Source organism: Dreissena polymorpha, chromosome 13 (assembly GCF_020536995.1).
Source record: "Dreissena polymorpha isolate Duluth1 chromosome 13, UMN_Dpol_1.0, whole genome shotgun sequence".
NCBI classification, from domain to species: domain Eukaryota; kingdom Metazoa; phylum Mollusca; class Bivalvia; order Myida; family Dreissenidae; genus Dreissena; species Dreissena polymorpha.
The window spans coordinates 34,486,012-34,505,125 of NC_068367.1; the positions used below are offsets into that span (position 1 = coordinate 34,486,012).

Here is a 19,114-nt window from a genome sequence, read left to right on the forward strand (position 1 = left end):
CTAATCAGTGACAACACTTTTTTTATGATATTTTTGTTTGAAGAAAGTCTCTTCGTATTAAAAATCCAATTTAGGCAGAAAGTGTCGTCTTTGATTAGCCTGTGTGCCTTTCACTCTTGTGAAAGTTATTGATATTTTTTAATTATATGGGTAAAGTACTGTCCCAGATAAGCCTGCGCAGTTTGCACACAATGATTAGGGACATCGCTAAGAACTTTTTGTTGTAAAGGCATTTTTTTAAGGAAATCCAGTCTATGCGAAAAGTATTGTCCAGATGAGCCTTGACTGCACAGGCTAATCTGGGATGATACTTTACCTTGACTGCACAGGCTAATCTGGGATGATACTTTACCTTGACTGCACAGGCTAATCTGGGATGATACTTTACCTTGACTGCACAGGCTAATCTGGGATGATACTTTACCTTGACTGCACAGGCTAATCTGGGATGATACTTTACCTTGACTGCACAGGCTAATCTGGGATGATACTTTACCTTGACTGCACAGGCTAATATGGGATGATACTTTACCTTGACTGCACAGGCTAATCTGGGATGATACTTTACCTTGACTGCACAGGCTAATCTGGGATGATACTTTACCTTGACTGCACAGGCTAATCTGGGATGATACTTTATGCAGATACATTCAGCCTGTGTTTCCAAGAGTGTTGCTCATAAGTCTATAGCACTTTTCACTGTCTTAGAGCCATTCTTTAAAAAAGATGCACATTTTAGCAGCCAGTTTGGTGACTATGCAGTGTGTTTTCGTGGTGTTTGACTAAAATTGGGAAATTAGTGTTGTTGTTTTGCTATAAAATGCTTCAATTTTTTTTGGAAAACCTTCAGTTCAGCATTTTTAAGTCTCATTTGGGGAAAAATCTATCCCTATTGAATTGGAAATGGGGCCCACTGCTGGACCTGATTTTCAACGCAAAAAAAACTCCTGCTGTATATCTATTACTTATGTGACAATTCTAGATACTTTAAAATTCGCATGTTTGAAACAGTGTTTGGAGCATATTTTACACTTCAGCTGTGATCTCCTAGGGCTGCTTCTGGGGGAATGTACGAAGGCCAGTCTGCTGTCAGAGGCCCAACTGAAGAGGATTTACAATAGAAGGTTGATTTAACCCTTTACCACTTAGATATGTATTACCACTTAGATATGTATTACCACTTAGAGATATGTATTACCACTGAGATATGTATTACCACTGAGATATATATTACCACTTAGATATGTATTACCACTTAGATATGTAACACCACTTAGATATGTATTACCACTTAGATATGTATTACCACTGAGATACGTATTACCACTGAGATATGTATTACCACTTAGATATGTATTACCACTGAGATACGTATTACCACTGAGATATGTATTACCACTTAGATATGTATTACCACTGAGATATGTATTACCACTGAGATACGTATTTCCACTTAGATAAGTGTTTAAACGCATTTGTAGTCCAAAATAAAGTTAAATTTGATAAAAGACCTTTCTTACTAGATCCAACTTTAAAAGGTTTTAGTTCCAACACTTAGATACTGATGAGCAGCAAACAGCATTAAACCTGAATAGACTGCGAGTTACTCGCAGGCTGTTCTGGTTTTATGCTGTTTACACATAGCCATTTTCACTTTGCTTCTGAGTGGGAAAGGAATAACTAATCTCATACAAGTGATACAGTTACTTCTTCAGTCGCCGATTTTTTTTCCATTTGGGAAAAGTACCTGTCCATATCTTATTGGGAAAAATTAGCGCAAAAAACCCTGAGATTGGGAAGATGAGCATTGTAAAATCTTCATATTGGGAATTACGTGTCTTTTTAATTGCCAAGTATAAATTGTATAAATCATTAACCAGGTTTTCTGAAGGAAAAAACTGGTTATTAGATTGGCGAATGCGGGCGGGCTGGCTGGCTGGCTGGCAAGCTGGCGGGCTGGCTGGCGGGCTGGCGGGCGGGCGGAACAAGCTTGTCCGGGCCATAACTATGTCGTTCATTGTCAGATTTAAAAATCATTTGGCACATTTGTTCACCATCATTGGACGGTGTGTCGCGCAAAATAATTACGTCGATATCTCCAAGGTCAAGGTCACACTTTGAGTTCAAAGGTCAAAAATGGCCATAATTGAGCTTGTCCGAGCCATAACTATGTCGTTCATTGTCAGATTTTAAAATCATTTGGCACATTTGTTCACCATCATTGGACGGTGTGTCGCGCGAAATAATTACGTCGATATCTCCAAGGTCAAGGTCACACTTTGAGTTCAAAGGTCAAAAATGGCCATAAATGTCCCTTGAGATATAACCTTCATATTTGGTATGCATGTGTATATGGACAAGGCCTTTCCATACGCACAACAATTTTGACCCCTATGACCTTGACCTTGAAGTAGGGGTCTGCGTTTAGGTTTCAAAATCTGCGTTTAGGTTTCGAAAAATGCTCTTAACTTCTATGTCCCTTGAGATATAACCTTCATATTTGGTATGCATGTGTATATGGACAACGCCTTTCCATACGCACACAAATTTTGACCGTCCGTCCGTCCGTCCGTGTGTCCGTCCGAAAACTTTAACGTTGCTCATTACTTTTGCAATATTGAAGATAGCAACTTGATATTTGCCATGCATGTGTATCTTATGAAGCTGCACATTTTTAGTGGTGAAAGGTCAAGGTCATCCTTCATGGTCTAAGGTCAAAAAAAATAAATTCATGTGCATATCTCCAATGTCAAGGTCGCCACGACTAAAAAAAGATTTATTTAAAAACAAACTTACAAAGGGGGTTAATTTTCTTTGTTCATTTCAAAAGTTCAGTTTGAGTTGTCTCCCTTTATCAGATTTTTTTTCACAATGAAAACCTGGTTTTGTGACAATTTTGTCCCTTGTTTGAAATATTGATATCATGCATTTTCGTTTAAAATGTTCAGTTTTTGTACTCATTTTTTTTGTTAACTTGCATCAATGCACTTTTATAACAAATTGACAAAAATTTTGGGAATTTTCAGACAGCAATTTTTAAAATTGGGAATTTTGTAGTTTTTCCCAAATTAGGAAAGTACATTTTATGTGTTCTTTATAACGAAGGAAAAAAATTGCTGTCAGTGGACATTAACATTTACCCCGTATTGCCTGGCCATTATTTGAATATAAACTGCTTGCTCAGCCAAATTTAGGTTTAGTTTACTGAGCTAATCAGGGACAACACTTTCAAACTAAACTGAATTTTAGTTAGGTGGGTATTACTTCAAACCAGAAATACCTTAAAAGCCGAAAGTGTGGTCCCTGATAAGCCTGTGCGGACTGCACATGTTAAACTGGGACAACGCTTTTCGCTTATGCATTAAGCCCATTAAACATCTGGAATAAATATATATATACATATATGACAATAGCTATAACTAAATCATAAAAACGAAAACCTTTCAGAAATATTCAGACTTTACATCTATCCTCTCTAATGGTAAGTTTGAAGCTAGAAGCTTTTGAAGTTAGAAGCTTTTTAATTTTATGCCCAGTGACAAAAATTATACATTACATTAATTGGTCCTTGCTCTGTAAAAAAGGGGCTTAATGCATGTGCTTTAAGCGTCATCCCAGATAAGCCTGTGCAGTCCACACAGGCTAATCAGGGTCAACAGTTTTATTGTATTTTTCGTTTAAAGATAGTCTCTTCTTAGCAAAAATCCTGCTCATGCAGAAAGAGTCGTCCCTGATAAGCCTGTGCAGACTGCACAGGCTAATCTGGAATGACTCTTTATGCACATGCATTAAGCCCCCTTTTCACAGAGCATAGCCCATTTTAACCCTTTGCATGCTGGGAAATTTGTCGTCTGCTAAAATGTTGTCTGCTGATTTCTAAAATTAGCAATTTTTTTTTTAAAGAATACTATCAGAATAGCAAACAGTTTGGATCCAGATGAGACGCCATGTTCTGTGGCGTCTCATCTGGATCCAAACTGCTGGCAAAGGCCTTCAAAATTCGGTTCCAGTACTGAAAGAGTTAAACTGATTTTACAGGAACAATGAGTCTCTGCGTTCACGGTCGGGGGACCAGCAGATATCACAGTCCAATGCAGGACGTATAATAAAAGCAGAACCCACTGTCAACAGCATCCTTAAGGTGAGAGCTTTACTTTTGTTTTCTTTGAATAACTATTTGAGTGAAAGCAGAACTCATTTTCAATTAACTTTTAAATGCACGAGCTTAACATAAATGCATATTGTTTATTATCCCCTGCCTAAGATAGAGGGATATAGAATTGGCCCTGCCCCTCCGTCCGTCTATCCGTGCGTCTGTCAGAAAACTTTTCATGGCTATATCTCAGAAACTATATAAGATATCGACATGAAACTTCATGGGTGTATGGATATTAATGAGGAGAAGTGCCATGCACATGAACCATAACCCTACACTTTCTCAGATATGCTACAAGGTTGCTGAAACTTTTAACAGCCAGTTAAGCTAACAGCTGTTATTCTTTGGATCAAATTATTTTTGTGACTTGATTGTTAACCCTTTAATATATCTGTAAATTGTTAACACATGTGTATGCTCAAATAATTTGCATGTGTTTGCTAATATTATTACTTTAAAGTTAATCTTTTCGGAGTCTTGAGGTTAACAGCCTGTCACCTGAACTGGTTGTTGAAGTTTTGAGCAAGCCCGGGCTAAGTTGTTGTTTAATATTTCTATTGTAAACCTGCGTTTGAACTCAAACATGAACACCAACAATGATAAAATTGTTAAACATTACTTTGTGCATATTTGTGACAGAGTACAACAACAATAACAGTGTTTTTAGCTCACCTGATTGCTCAGGTGAGCTTTTGTGACCGGTCTTTGTGCGTCGTCCGTCTGTTAACATTTGTTCGTAAACACTCTAGAGGCCACATTTATTGTCCGATCTTCATAAAACTTGGTCAGAAGCTTTGTCCCAATGAAATCTAGGTCGAGTTCGAAACTGGGTTGTGCCGGGTCAAAAACAAGGTCACTAGGTAAAAAAAAAAACAGAAAAACTTGTAAACACTGTAGAAGTCACATTTCATGCCCAATCTACATGTAACTTTGTCAATATGTTTGTCTTCATGATATGTTGGTTGAGTTCAAAAGTGGTTCCTGTCCGTTGAAAAAAATGGCTGCCAGTGGGCGGGGCAGTTTTCCTTATTTGGCTTGTAAACACTCTGGAAGTCACAATTTTTGCCCAATCATCATGAAAGTTGGTAAAAACATTGGTTTTATTGATTTCTCGGATGTGTTTGAAAATGGGACAGATCGGTGATAAAACATGGCCGCCAGTGGGCGGGGCATTTTTCTCTATGTTTATAGTGAAAACATGTAAACACTCTAGAAGTCACATTTTTGGCCCAATTTTCATGAAATTTTGTCAGAACTTTTGTTTCCTAGATACGTGAGTTAAGTTTGAAAATGGTTCGGTCCGTTTAAAAAACATGGTTGCCAGGGGTACGGGGCAGTTTTCCTTATTTTTATATAGTAAAAAGGCTGGCAAACAAGCATGAATTAAGGTCATATAACATGTGAGACAACTCTTCTAAATATTGCATTTAAGTTTACAGTCAAATTAAAAATTCCGAATTGAAGGTTCCAAAAAGGTTCCAAAGAAAATAAATTCTAATTAGATCTCAACATTTAGTTAATCTGCTATCCAGCACTTTAAGTTGAACCTTAGTCAATATAATATTGAAAACAATTTAATTCTCAACTTTGAAGCATTTGTTGGCAAAACAACAACAACACTTTACTTCCAAATTTTAGTCAAAACATGGGGATTTTTCCTAATGCAAAGGGACCCGGCATTTCCAAAATGGTCTAAAAACACTGAATAAGTAATAAGGAGCCTACTGAAACACTGGCACGTCAGGAAAGAGCTTTTACCTCACATTTAACACTTTGCCCCATTAGATATGTGTTGTGACGCATTTTTAGTCCCTTAGAAAGTTACATTTAATTAAATACCTTTCTTACTAGATTCAAGTTTTAACCCATTTCCAACCCATAGTTACTGATGAGCAGCAAACATCATTAAACCTGAAAAGACTGGGAGTTACTCGCATGCTGTTCTGGTTTTATGCTGGTTGCAAAAGCCATTTTCACTTTGCTTCTTATGGGGGAAAGGGTTGACTAAAACACAATCAAACTTGTAATGCTTCTTATGGGGGGAAAGGGTTGACTAAAACACAATCAAACTTGTAATGCTTCTTATGGGGGGAAAGGGTTGACTAAAACACAATCAAACTTGTAATGCTTCTTATGGGGGAAAAGGTTGACTAAAACACAATCAGACTTGTAATGCTTCTTATGGGGGAAAGGGTTGACTAAAACACAATCAAACTTGTAATGCTTCTTATGGGGGGAAAGGGTTGACTAAAACACAATCAAACTTGTAATGCTTCTTATGGGGGGAAAGGGTTGACTAAAACACAATCAAACTTGTAATGCTTCTTATGGGGGAAAGGGTTGACTAAAACACAATCAAACTTGTAATGCTTGTTATGGGGGGAAGGGTTGACTAAAACACAATCAAACTTGTAATGCTTCTGATGGGGGGAAAGGGTTGACTAAAACACAATCAAATTTGTAATGCTTCTTTTGGGGGAAAGGGTTGACTTAAACACAATCAAACTTGTAATGCTTCTTATGGGGGAAAGGGTTGACTAAAACACAATCAAACTTGTAATGCTTCTTATGGGGGAAAGGGTTGACTAAAACACAATCAAACTTCAAAAAAAACACTGCACTCTGGGAAAACTTGTGTGGAAAGTGTCGTCCCATATTAGCATGGCTTGTTATTGCTTGTGCGGAAAGTGTCGTCCCATATTAGCATGGCTTGTTATTGCTTGTGCGGAAAGTGTCGTCCCATATTAGCATGGCTTGTTATTGCTTGTGCGGAAAGTGTCGTCCCATATTAGTGTTGTCCCATATTAGTGTCGTCCCATATTAGTGTTGTCCGATATTAGTGTTGTCCCATATTAGTGTTGTCCCATATTAGTGTCGTCCCATATTAGTGTCGTCCCATATTAGTGTCGTCCCATATTAGTGTCGTCCCATATTAGTGTTGTCCCATATTAGTGTTGTCCCATATTAGTGTCGTCCCATATTAGTGTTGTCCCATATAAGTGTCGTCCCATATTAGTGTCGTCCCATATTAGTGTCGTCCAATATTAGTGTCCTCCCATATTAGTGTCCTCCCATATTAGTGTCGTCCCATATGAGTGTCGTCCCATATTAGTGTCGTCCCATATGAGCATGTGGAGTCAGGCTTATCAGGGACCACTTTTTCCGCCTAAACGGGAATTTTCGCTTCTTTTTAACGAAAAATACCATACAAGCGGAAAGTGTTGTTCCAAATAAGCTGGTGTGGACTGCTAAGGCAAACCTGGGGCGACACTCAACGCACATGAGTTAAGCCTAGTTTTTTTTCTCCAGAATTAGGTTCAACTAGTCTCACATGAGTGATACTTTTTAATTAGACATATATTACCCCAAACTGCTTGGCCATAATGTGTGCATTAAGCCCCATTTTCTCGCTCCAGACGCTTGAGGCAGATTACAGCAAGAATCAGGAAAGTCTCCTGGGTGTATTGCAACACATGCTGTCTGGGAAAAGCTTTGAACTTATTCTGAATGCTGCGGCAGCTATTGGGAAACTGCAGGTCTTCTTGGTGAAACTTATAAGGTACGTTTAAAGAAAATGTTAGATTATTGTTGACTTTGAATGTTACAATAAACCATTCTTAGTCAGTTATGATTTTTTTAATCACAATTTTATTATTTTGTTTAATTTTCAATGCCTTTTTGTATTTGTTAAAATTTCTGTTGTTGTTGTTGTGTTTTTTTTAAAATAAGAATTGTGTTTTCAAGGAAAATCAAATATTCAAATCATATTTTTAGATTCGAAAATTCACCCATTTTTTTAATATTAGGAAATTTGAATATTATTTCCCTTCCCTAGTTATTTAGTTACTATGCTAATAATACTTTTTAGTTAAAACATACTAATTTTAGCTCGATTGCATTAACAGCTTTAGGGTTATTTAAATGCCCTCTCAGGGTTCGACATTAACTTTTTTTACAGCCAGACCATCGGACCAGCTCCTCTTAAAATGTACTAGCCCGAATCTGATGTCTACTAGACCATAAATGACATAGCAAATAAACAGAATTGTGTCGAGTAACTGTTTAATCAGGTTTTATCAGAACATAATTAGTGAACACAAGAAAGTTATTTTAATGCACAGAGTAAAAAATAAAATAAAACTATTTAACAAAATAAATTGTTTGTTGTAATTTCACTGTTTATCACCAGTTAAACAAATGATGTTTGTACAGCAGGTGACATTTATTAAACGTTCTCAAATTCTGGCCTCCTTGACCGCTGTGCTCCATGCTACCACAGCTCCTATGCCCTTTTCCATCATAATCTGTGTCCGTTTTACCGTCGGATTCTTCTTTATTAACTTATTTGTTGGACGAAAATCCAATCTTGAACAAAGTCACTCTTTAAATTTCATTCTCTCGTCTGCTACGCCAAAATGTTTACATTGACGATACCGATTTTCGATTGAAGTCGTAAAAACATGATGTAAAGTTCTACGACACCGCAGAAAATCATTAACTATTTCAGTGCTGGAACCGAATTTTGAAGGTCTTTGCAAACAGTTTGGATCCAGATGAGACGCCACAGAACGTGGCGTCTCATCTGGATCCAAACTGTTTGCTATTATGATAGTAATCTTTGAAAAAAAATGAAGAAAATGCTAATTTGAGAAATTCAGCAGACAACATTTTAGCAGACTACAAATTTCCCAGCATGCAAAGTGTTAATATTCATGACAACTTTATCAATGGAAACGAGCTATTTCTGCGGGAAGCTCTCCTTCGCGTCTAAAAATAGTGATGAATCATGTGAATGCTCCGCGTTTATTTATATGCGCTAGTTTTGTTCTGATGTAAATAATGGATACAATAGTTATTTTACACATAAAGAGAAAAAGGTTTTCGATTAGTTATAGTTATATGAATCAGTATAGATTTTGTATATACGACCAGTCGGACAAGCTAGCCCACAGTTTTACTAGCCCGACCATTGACCTTACTAGACAATGTCTGTCGGACGTGCCTTAGTGTCGAACCCTGGCCTCTAGTCCATTGCCTGGGTAGAACCAGTACTGGGTGTCTATGAAGGAGATTGCCACATAACCCTTCACTTTTTGGTCGCTAGATAGACCTGTTACTCATTCTTTCAGATTGATATAGTTTGCAAGGCAGAGATCAGGTCACACAAATATAATAATTTTGTATTTAAATATTTACCCAGTTTTTTAATATTTGGACATTTGAATATTTCTTTCCCTTGTTACTTAGTTGCTATGCTGTATCCTTTCAGATTCCATGATAGTTACAATGCCAGTACATGTTGTTACAGATTCCATGATAGTTACTATGCTAGTACATGTTCTTACAGATTCCATGAGAGTTACTATGCTAGTACATGTTCGTACAGATACAATGAGAGTTACTATGCTAGTACATGTTTTTATAGATTCAATGAGAGTTACTATGCTAGTACATGTTCGTACAGATACAATGAGAGTTACTATGCTAGTACATGTTTTTATAGATTCAATGAGAGTTACTATGCCAGTACATGTTCTTACAGATTCAATGAGAGTTACTATGCCAGTACATGTTCTTACAGATTCAATGAGAGTTACTATGCTAGTACATGTTCTTACAGATTCAATGAGAGATACTATGCTAGTACATGTTCTTACAGATTCAATTAGAGTTACTATGCTAGTACATGTTCTTACAGATTCCATGAGAGTTACTATGCTAATACATGTTCTTACAGATTCCATGAGAGTTACTATGCTAGTACATGTTCTTACAGATTCAATGAGAGTTACTATGCTAGTACATGTTCGTACAGATACAATGAGAGTTACTATGCTTGTACATGTTTTTATAGATTCAATGAGAGTTACTATGCTAGTACATGTTCTTACAGATTAAATGATTGTTACTATGCTAGTACATGTTTTTATAGATTCAATGAGAGTTACTATGCTTGTACATGTTCTTACAGATTCAATGAGAGTTACTATGCTAGTACATGTTCTTACAGATTCAATGAGAGTTACTATGCTAGTACATGTTCTTACAGATTCAATGAGAGTTACTATGCTAGTACATGTTTTTATAGATTCAATGAGAGTTACTATGCTAGTACATGTTCTTACAGATTCACTGAGAGTTACTATGCTAGTACATGTTCTTATAGATTCAATGAGAGTTACTATGCTAGTACATGTTCTTACAGATTCAATGATAGTTACTATGCTAGTACATGTTCTTACAGATTCAATGAGTTTGCCAAGCAGAGTTCTGGTGAGAGTGGCAAGGCATCCCAGACTCGAGCTCTACTGTTTGACATCAGCTTCTTAATGCTGGCACACATCACACAGATCTACGGCTTAGAGGTCAGCATTCACATTAATGATTTATTTTTTTAAATTAATTGTTAACCCTTAATGCCTCTGAAGGGTGCTATGGGATAACTGGGCTTAATGCATGTGTCCACAGGCTTATCAGGGACCACACTTTCCGACCACGCTGTATTTTCTTTTAGAAGAGACCTCCTTTCAAAGAAAAATTCCATGATTGAAAGCCGAAAGTGTTTTGTCCCTCATAAGCCTGTCACACATGCATTTAGCCCAGTTTTCATTACACAGATCTATGGCTCAGAGGTACAGCATTTAAATGTGCCTCATTCTTCAATAACTTGGCCCCATGACTGTTTACCAAGTGTTGCCCATACTGTAGCTCAGATGTACGGCATGTAAATGTGCCTCCGTCTGGGAAAACTAGGCCCCATCACTGTTTACCAAGTGTTGCCCAGACTGTAGCTCAGAGGTATGGCATTCAAATGTACCTCAGTCTGGGAAAACTAGGCCCCATGACTGTTCACCAAGTGTTGCCCAGACTGTAGCTCAGAGGTACGGCATTCAAATGTACCTCAGTCTGGGAAACTTAGGCCCCATGGCTGTTTATAAAGTGTTGCCCATACTGTAGCTCAGAGGTACGGCATTCAAATGTGTCTCAGTCTGGGAAAACTAGGCCCCATGACTGTTTATAAAGTGTTGCCCATACTGTGGCTCAGAGGTACGGCATTCAAATGTGCTTAGGTCTGGGAAAACTAGGCCCCATGACTGTTTATAAAGTGTTGCCCATACTATGTTTCAGAGGTACGGCATTTAAATGTGCCTCAGTCTGGGAAAACTAGGCCCCATGACTGTTTATAAAGTGTTGCCCATACTGTAGCTCAGAGGTACTGCATTCAAATGTGCCTCAGTCTGGGAAAACTAGGCCCCATGACTGTTTACCAAGTGTTGCCCATACTACGGCTCAGAGGTACAGCATTCAAATGTGTCTCAGTCTGGGAAAACTAGGCCCCATGACTGTTTACCAAGTGTTGCCCAGACTGTAGCTCAGAGGTACAGCATTCAAATGTGCCACAGTCTGGGAAAACTAGGCCCCATGACTGTTTACCAAGTGTTGCCCATACTATGTCTCAGAGGTACGGCATTCAAATGTGCCTCAGTCTGGGAAAACTAGGCCCCATGACTGTTTACCAAGTGTTGCCCATACTATAGCTCAGAGGTATGGCAGTCAAATGTGTCTCAGTCTGGGAAAATTAGGCCCCATGACTGTTTACCAAGTGTTGCCCATACTACGGCTTAGAGGTACAGCATTCAAATGTGCCTCAGTCTGGGTAAACTAGGCCCCATGACTGTTTACCAAGTGTTGCCCAGACTGTAGCTCAGAGGTACGGCATTCAAATGCAGGCTTTTTCCGCTCCATTTTGGGAAAACGCCACACTGGAATATTGGGAATTTTGCGTCGTGAAAACCCCCATTTTGGGAGAAAAATTAATTGCAAAATTGGCTCAAATGGGAAAAAGTATCGCATGTTAACAGTGTTTCTTATATTTCAAAGAAGCCGTTAACTGGTAAATAGCGACTATTTTGATAACTTATTATTAAAATTTTACAAAATATTATGAACATGTGTGATAAGTGCAGGTTTTTTAATCTGAATTTGGGGAAAAGGCCTGGCCTTTTTTGAGGTGAAAAAAATCGGGTGAAGCGCCGGATTTTGAGGAAAATAAGGAAAGTCTTAAATAATCATTAACATATTTTACAGTTTTTAAAACAAATTCAAGGCATCAGATAATTTAATTATGCAATACTTTATATTTTCTACACTGGATAAGGTTAACTTATATATTTTAAGGTAAAACAAAATAAATATATATTATTTTTTTTATTTTTCTTGGAATTGGGATTTTTTTTTCAATTGGGGAAAAAACAACCAGATTTGCATTGGGAATGGGGCTGAATTTCGGACCCGTGGCATAGGGCGGAAAAAGCCTGAAATGTGCCTCATTCTTCAAAAGCTAGGCCCCATGACTGTTTACCAAGTGTTGCCCATACTACGGCTCAGAGATATTGTATTTAAATTCTGTATAGTGTTTAGCTTCTATACATCATAGCCGTGTGCAAACTGCACAGGCTAATCTGGGGCAACACTTAACCCAAATGCATTAAGCCCCGTTTTCCCATAGCGAGGCTTATTTATTTCTGAAACAAACCTCCAACGTTAGGGATGACACTTTAAATGCATTAAGCCCCCTTTTCTTATAGCGAGGCTTATTTATTTCTGAAACAAACCTCCAACGTTAGGGATGACACTTTAAATGCATTAAGCCCCCTTTTCCCATAGCGAGGCTTATTATTTCTGAAACAAACCTCCAACGTTAGGGATGACACTTTAAATGCATTAAGCCCCCTTTTCCCATGTCGAGGCTTATTATTTCTGAAACAAACCTCCAACGTTAGGGATGACACTTTAAATGCATTAAGCCCCCTTTTCCCATAGCGAGGCTTATTTATTTCTGAAACAAACCTCCAACATTAGGGATGACACTTTAAATGCATTAAGCCCCCTTTTCCCATAGCGAGGCTTATTTATTTCTGAAACAAACCTCCAACGTTAGAGATGACACTTTAAATGCATTAAGCCCCCTTTTCCCATGTCGAGGCTTATTATTTCTGAAACAAACCTCCAACATTAGGGATGACACTTTAAATGCATTAAGCCCCCTTTTCCCATAGCGAGGCTTATTTATTTCTGAAACAAACCTCCAACGTTAGGGATGACACTTTAAATGCATTAAGCCCCCTTTTCCCATAGCGAGGCTTATTTATTTCTGAAACAAACCTCCAACGTTAGGGATGACACTTTCAGCCTGCACTGCATTTTCGTTTAGAAGAGACCTCCTTTCAACGAAATATTCCATAAAATAGGAAACTGTTTTGTCGCTGATAGCCTGTGCAGACTGATAAATAAGCCTCGCTATGGGAAAAGGGAGCTTATTTCTAAAACAAATCTTTAAACATCATTTGGTTCCATCGCCAGCTCATCACGGGCTGTTCCGAGTGCCAGGACACATTCTTCACCCAGTGGGTGACCCGCTGTCTGCCGGAGGATGGGAAATACAAGTCCGTGGACATCGGCATGCCCGTGGAGCCTTCCAAGGTGGACTTCCTGCTGAGCGCCCTCACGTCAGGGTCTGATATAGCTCAGGGGTAAGAAGGGGGAATATTCACCCTTTACCACTTAGATACGTGTTTAAACCTTTACCACTTAGATAAGTGTTTAACCCTTTACTACTAAGATATGTATTTAACCCTTTACCTTCTAGATATGTATTTAATGGGAGTGTTACACATTTGAACTTGTTTTAAAACCTGGACTTTATACATGTGCTTGAAGTGTGGTCCCAGATTAGCCTTTGCAGTCCACACAGGCTTATCAGGGGTGAAACTTTTTGTTGTTTTTATGGATTTTTTTGTTTTATGGATTTTTGTTAAAAGAGACTTCTTTTAACCTTTCCCACTTAGATTCGTATTTTTATGCATTTGTAGTCCCTAAGAAAGTTAAATATAATTAAAGACCTTTTTTTATAAGATTCAAGTTTTAAAGGCATCAACCCTTTGGGTACTGATGAGCAGCACACAGCATAAAACCTGACCAGACTGCGAGTTAATCGCAGGCTGTTCTGGTTGTACATGTATATAGTTTGCACATAGCCATTTTCACTTTGCTTCTGAGTAGGAAAGGGTTAATGTAAGTGTTACACATTTGAACTTGTTCTGGAAACCTGGACTTCATACATGTGCTTTAAGTGTGGTCCCATGGCAGTGTTACACATTTGAACTTGTTCTGGAAACCTGGACTTCATACATGTGCTTTAAGTGTGGTCCCATGGCAGTGTTACACATTTGAACTTGTTCTGGATACCTGGACTTCATACATGTGCTTTAAGTGTGGTCCCATGGCAGTGTTACACATTTGAACTTGTTCTGGAAACCTGGACTTCATACATGTGCTTTAAGTGTGGTCCCATGGCAGTGTAACACATTTGAACTTGTTCTGGAAACCTGGACTTCATACATGTGCTTTAAGTGTGGTCCCATGGCAGTGTTACACATTTGAACTTGTTCTGGAAACCTGGACTTCATACATGTGCTTTAAGTGTGGTCCCATGGCAGTGTTACACATTTGAACTTGTTCTGGAAACCTGGACTTTATACATGTGCTTGAAGTGTGGTCCCATGGCAGTGTTACACATTTGAACTTGTTCTGGAAACCTGGACTTTATACATGTGCTTTAAGTGTGGTCCGATGGCAGTGTTACACATTTGAACTTGTTCTGGAAACCTGGACTTTATACATGTGCTTGAAGTGTGGTCCCAAATTAGCACAGGCTAATCAGGATTCAGGCTTGTCGCTTTTATGGAACTTTTTGTTTTATCTTGAACGTCATTTTACGCACATGCATTAAGCCCTGTTTTTTCCAGATCGCGGCTCATTTTAAATTGTATTTTCAGGCCGCCAAAGTGGCACGAGATCTGCACAAACACTCCATACGCTATACAGGAAGTGTTGTTTGCCTGGGAACACGGTTCAATATCTTCAGATAACATCAAGGTAAGGCAAGATTTCATTTGTTATATGCAGCCAGATGTCATTTGTTATATGCAGCCATAATTCTTTTGTTATACGTAGCCAGATGTCATTTGTTACACGCAGCCGTATGTGATTTGTTATATGCAGCCATATGTCATTTGTTATATGCATCAAAATTTCATTTGTTATCAGCAGCCAGTATTAATTTGTTATACATAGTCTTTTTGTTGTGAGACCTTACCAGTTAGTTGATAACATGAAGGTGAAACTTTTGTCAAAGCCGATGCAGCCTTCATGTGCACTTTGGTCTATGTAACGACTACATGAGCCTTGTTCTGAAACAAATGGGCGTAATGTTTGTGCCGAAAGTTGTGTCCCAGATTAGCCTGTGTGGACTAATCTATAGCCTGTGTGGACTAATCTATAGCCTGTTTGGACTAATCTATAGCCTGTGTGGACTAATCTATAGCCTGTGTGGACTAATCTATAGCCTGTGTGGACTAATCTATAGCCTGTGTGGACTAATCTATAGCCTGTGTGGACTAATCTATGTCGTTTTCCGCTGTTATGGAACTTTTCCTTTAAAGAAAGTCTCTTCTTAAAGAAAATCCATTCTTGGCAGAAAGTGTTGTCCCTAATGAGCCTGTGCAGGTGAAACTTTACGCACTTGCATTAATTCAAGTTTTTCCAGAATGAGCGTCTTGAAATCTATTAACATGAAATTTTAATGGTAGATATGGGAACTAAACTGCACACAAAGTTTTACTACTCAGGGAAAGATCTGGGATCACAAAATGTATAGGGTGCTGCTTTAAAGATAAGGACAGGGTGAAAAGCGTAGCAAGTCTAGTCACTTATCTTATACATTTAATATCAATATAGGGAATTTTTTAATCCAACACTTGTATTTAAGGTATTAAAGCATAGTATAGCCATTTACTATTGAGTATTTTGCAAAATTTGAATTAAAAGTCAACATATTTTTATATACCATTCAGACAGTGTATTCCCTGATTAGGCATGCATCAAGCCCCTGTACATACTCCTTGTCAGCTCCTAGATCTGGGAAAATGGGGTTTAATGCATGTGCATTAAGTGTCGTCCCAGATCAGGAAAGACACTGTCTGCCTTAACTGGATTTTCGCTAAGAAGAGACTTTTTCTGTATGAAATATTCCATTAAAGTGTCGTATCTGATTAGCCTTTGTGCACTTAACAGGCTAATCCTGAACAACACTTTATGCACATGCATTAAGCCCCATTTTCCCATACCAAGGCTCATAAAAAAATCATGAAAATTATGAACATATGGCAATAAAAAATGGGCAATATTTCATAAACAAAAATATAAGCCAGCATTTAAAAATTGTTCTCAATGTCTCAGATGATATTGAACTACATCAAGACTCGCATGTTGAGTCTGCCGGTGTGCATCGTGGCCTGGCTGTGCAGCTACATCAACATGCTCAGTGAGGAGGCCCGCACCAAGCCCCTGTCCATACTCCAGCAGCTGATCCAGCCCCTACAGGGGGACTCCCTACCGCAGTACTACTCTGAGAGGTTTGTGAACTTAAGCCTCTATTGATAAGGAATATTATTTAAATTGATCAGGTTGTTTTACATTTAGAACATTTTGTTACTGACTCACTACCACTGTTCTACGCTGAGACGTTGGTGTACAGAGTCATTTTGGAAAAACTGGGCTTAATGCATGTGCGTAGCGTCCTCCCAGATTAGCCTGTGCAGTCCTGTTGCATTTTTTATGCCCCCTTTCGAAGAAGAGGGGGTATATAGTTTTCGCACTGTCCGTCAGTCTGTCTGTCAGTCTGTCACACTTTTGGTGTCCGCTCTCTAATTCAAATAGTTTTCATCCAATCTTTACCAAACTTGATCAGAAATTGTATCTAGACAATATCTAGGTCAAGTTCGAATATGGGTCATGCCAGGTCAAAAACTAGGTCACGGGTCACTTAGTGCATTTCAAGATTTAAGCTTGGTGTCCGCTCTCTAATTGAAGTAGTTTTCATCGGATCTTTACCAAACTAGGTCAGAAGTTGTATCAAGACAATATCTAGGTCAAGTTCGAATATGGGTCATGCCGGGTCAAAAACTAGGTCATGGGGTCACTTAGTGCATTTAAGGATTTAGCATGGTGTCCGCTCTCTAGTTTATGTGGCTTTCTGATTTATTTTGATATTCTAAGACATTTTATGCCCCTGAAGGGAGGGCATATAGTGATCGGACTGTCCGTTACACTTTGCGTTTAGATTTCGAAAAAATGCTCATTACTTCTATGTCACTTCAGATAGCAATTTCATATTTGGCATTCATGTGTATATGAACAAGGCCTTTCCATACGCACACAAATTTTGACCCCTGTGACCTTGAACTTAGGGTCCGCGTTTAGGTTTCAAAATCTGCGTTTAGGTTTCGAAAAAAGCTCATAACTTCTACCAAGCGTTTATAGGGGGCATAAGTCATCCTATGGTGGCAGCTCTTGTTGTTTGTAGGAAGTCTCTTCAAAACCAAATTCCAGTTTTAAGCACAAAGTGTTGATCCTGATTAGCATGTGATTACACTGCACAGGCTAATCTAGGAAACACTACACACATGCATTAAGCCTAGTTTTTTCCAAATCGAAGATCAATTTATCTTGACTACGCAAATTGTGTAGCAAATGTTGATGTCACAAAGAGCCCGAGTCTTGCCTGCACGATCATACCGAGTCTCTATGAGAGCGGTGTTTTGCGAAAATGGGTTTTAAGCTTTATGTACACCAGAATAGTGCCATCCATGGGGTTTGTTGTCACCAAACAATTCTTAGGCTGAAGATTAAGAGTGAAGGATACTTGTTAAATTGTATTATTTCAAGAATTGCTGCAATTTTGAGTCGAACTTTGAACCACCGATAAATACAAATACATCATTCTTCGTTTTGAACATTTTGTTACTGCATAATCACCAGTGGAAGTTTGCAAATACTCAAATACTGGTTCTGAGTCTGTTCTTTATTATTAACTCTAAGAACGGGTTGGTGAATACTGACCCAATTGTCTTTGTGAGCCGCATCGAGGGAAAATGAGTCTTATGCCATTTGGGTTGTCTGCATTGAAGTCAAGCAAGGTCCGTAGTCTCAAAAGCAATAGGATTGGTCCTGACCAGACTGCAAATATGGCATAATATTCATTTTTGCATTACACGGGTCATGAATCCCTTTGTGATTTATATTTATGAGTAAATACATTTAATGAACCATATGGCATTTTGTGTGAACATATTTTACTGTATAGGATTAAGTTAGTTATTTGTTCAAAAATTTCAGATAAAGTCTTTTTTGCAGAAAAAATTATTTGCGTATCCTCTTTTATGTAGTCTCGAATTTTGAGTCTAGTGAGTTTCTGATCCTATGATGTATATCTACTTGTACAGAAAATGACTCATTAAGAGTGTATCTTATTCTGCAAATAATTGGGAAAATAATCCATTATAGATATTTTATAAAAATAATCCATTCCAATTCCAGTTCTGAAAATGGTCTATATCAGATCCTATTGCATGTAATTTATTTCTGAAAATTCCATTTCAATTACTATTTAATGCAGCCAATTGTTCAGAAATGATCAATTTAAGATCCTATATAATGCAGCCAATTTTTCAGAAAATGATCCATTTCAGATCCTATCTGATGCATTCAACTGTTCAGAGAATCATTCATTTCAGATCCTATCTAATGCAGCCGATTGTTCAGAAAATGATCCACGATATACTGCCCCCTGCCAGTAGGCGTCCCATCCCACAGTATGTGCCTGCAAACAGCTTGCCAGGTGATTTGTAATTCTATCCAATCTTATAAATAACCACAATCTTGCAATGAGAAGATGTACATTCATCCCGTCATCTTACAAAGATTTACTTAAAGTAACATAAATACTGAAAATCAACTAATATTTTGCAAAATATTTTGTAAAATAAAGTAAACTGATCAAAATTCATTGATCCTTATAGCATAATTTCAACGCTTGATGTGGTATGGTAACATAGA

The 19,114-nt window shown here is 38.1% G+C and overlaps 2 protein-coding genes across 19 annotated transcripts in view; one reads left to right on the forward strand and one right to left on the reverse strand.

The window, feature by feature from the left end:
- Positions 1-19,114, reverse strand: part of LOC127856539 (serine-rich adhesin for platelets-like) — a 187,284-nt gene that overhangs the window by 80,049 nt on the left and 88,121 nt on the right. The window lies entirely within an intron of this gene.
- Positions 1-19,114, forward strand: part of LOC127856542 (mediator of RNA polymerase II transcription subunit 24-like) — a 225,511-nt gene that overhangs the window by 18,804 nt on the left and 187,593 nt on the right. For 11 of the 18 annotated variants that reach the window (XR_008038113.1, XR_008038111.1, XR_008038110.1 and 8 more), the window contains exons 11-18: positions 1,038-1,124; positions 4,039-4,141; positions 7,573-7,715; positions 10,401-10,521; positions 13,520-13,689; positions 14,995-15,094; positions 16,457-16,632; positions 18,793-18,896. The exons of the other annotated variants lie outside the window; for them this stretch is intronic. Coding sequence is in view for 5 of the 11 variants with exons in the window: in XM_052392811.1 (XP_052248771.1) it covers positions 1,038-1,124; positions 4,039-4,141; positions 7,573-7,715; positions 10,401-10,521; positions 13,520-13,689; positions 14,995-15,094; positions 16,457-16,632; positions 18,793-18,896 (1,004 nt within the window). In the remaining 6 variants the exon portion in view is untranslated. The remainder of the gene's footprint in view (positions 1-1,037; positions 1,125-4,038; positions 4,142-7,572; positions 7,716-10,400; positions 10,522-13,519; positions 13,690-14,994; positions 15,095-16,456; positions 16,633-18,792; positions 18,897-19,114) is intronic. 18 annotated transcript variants of the gene reach the window in all.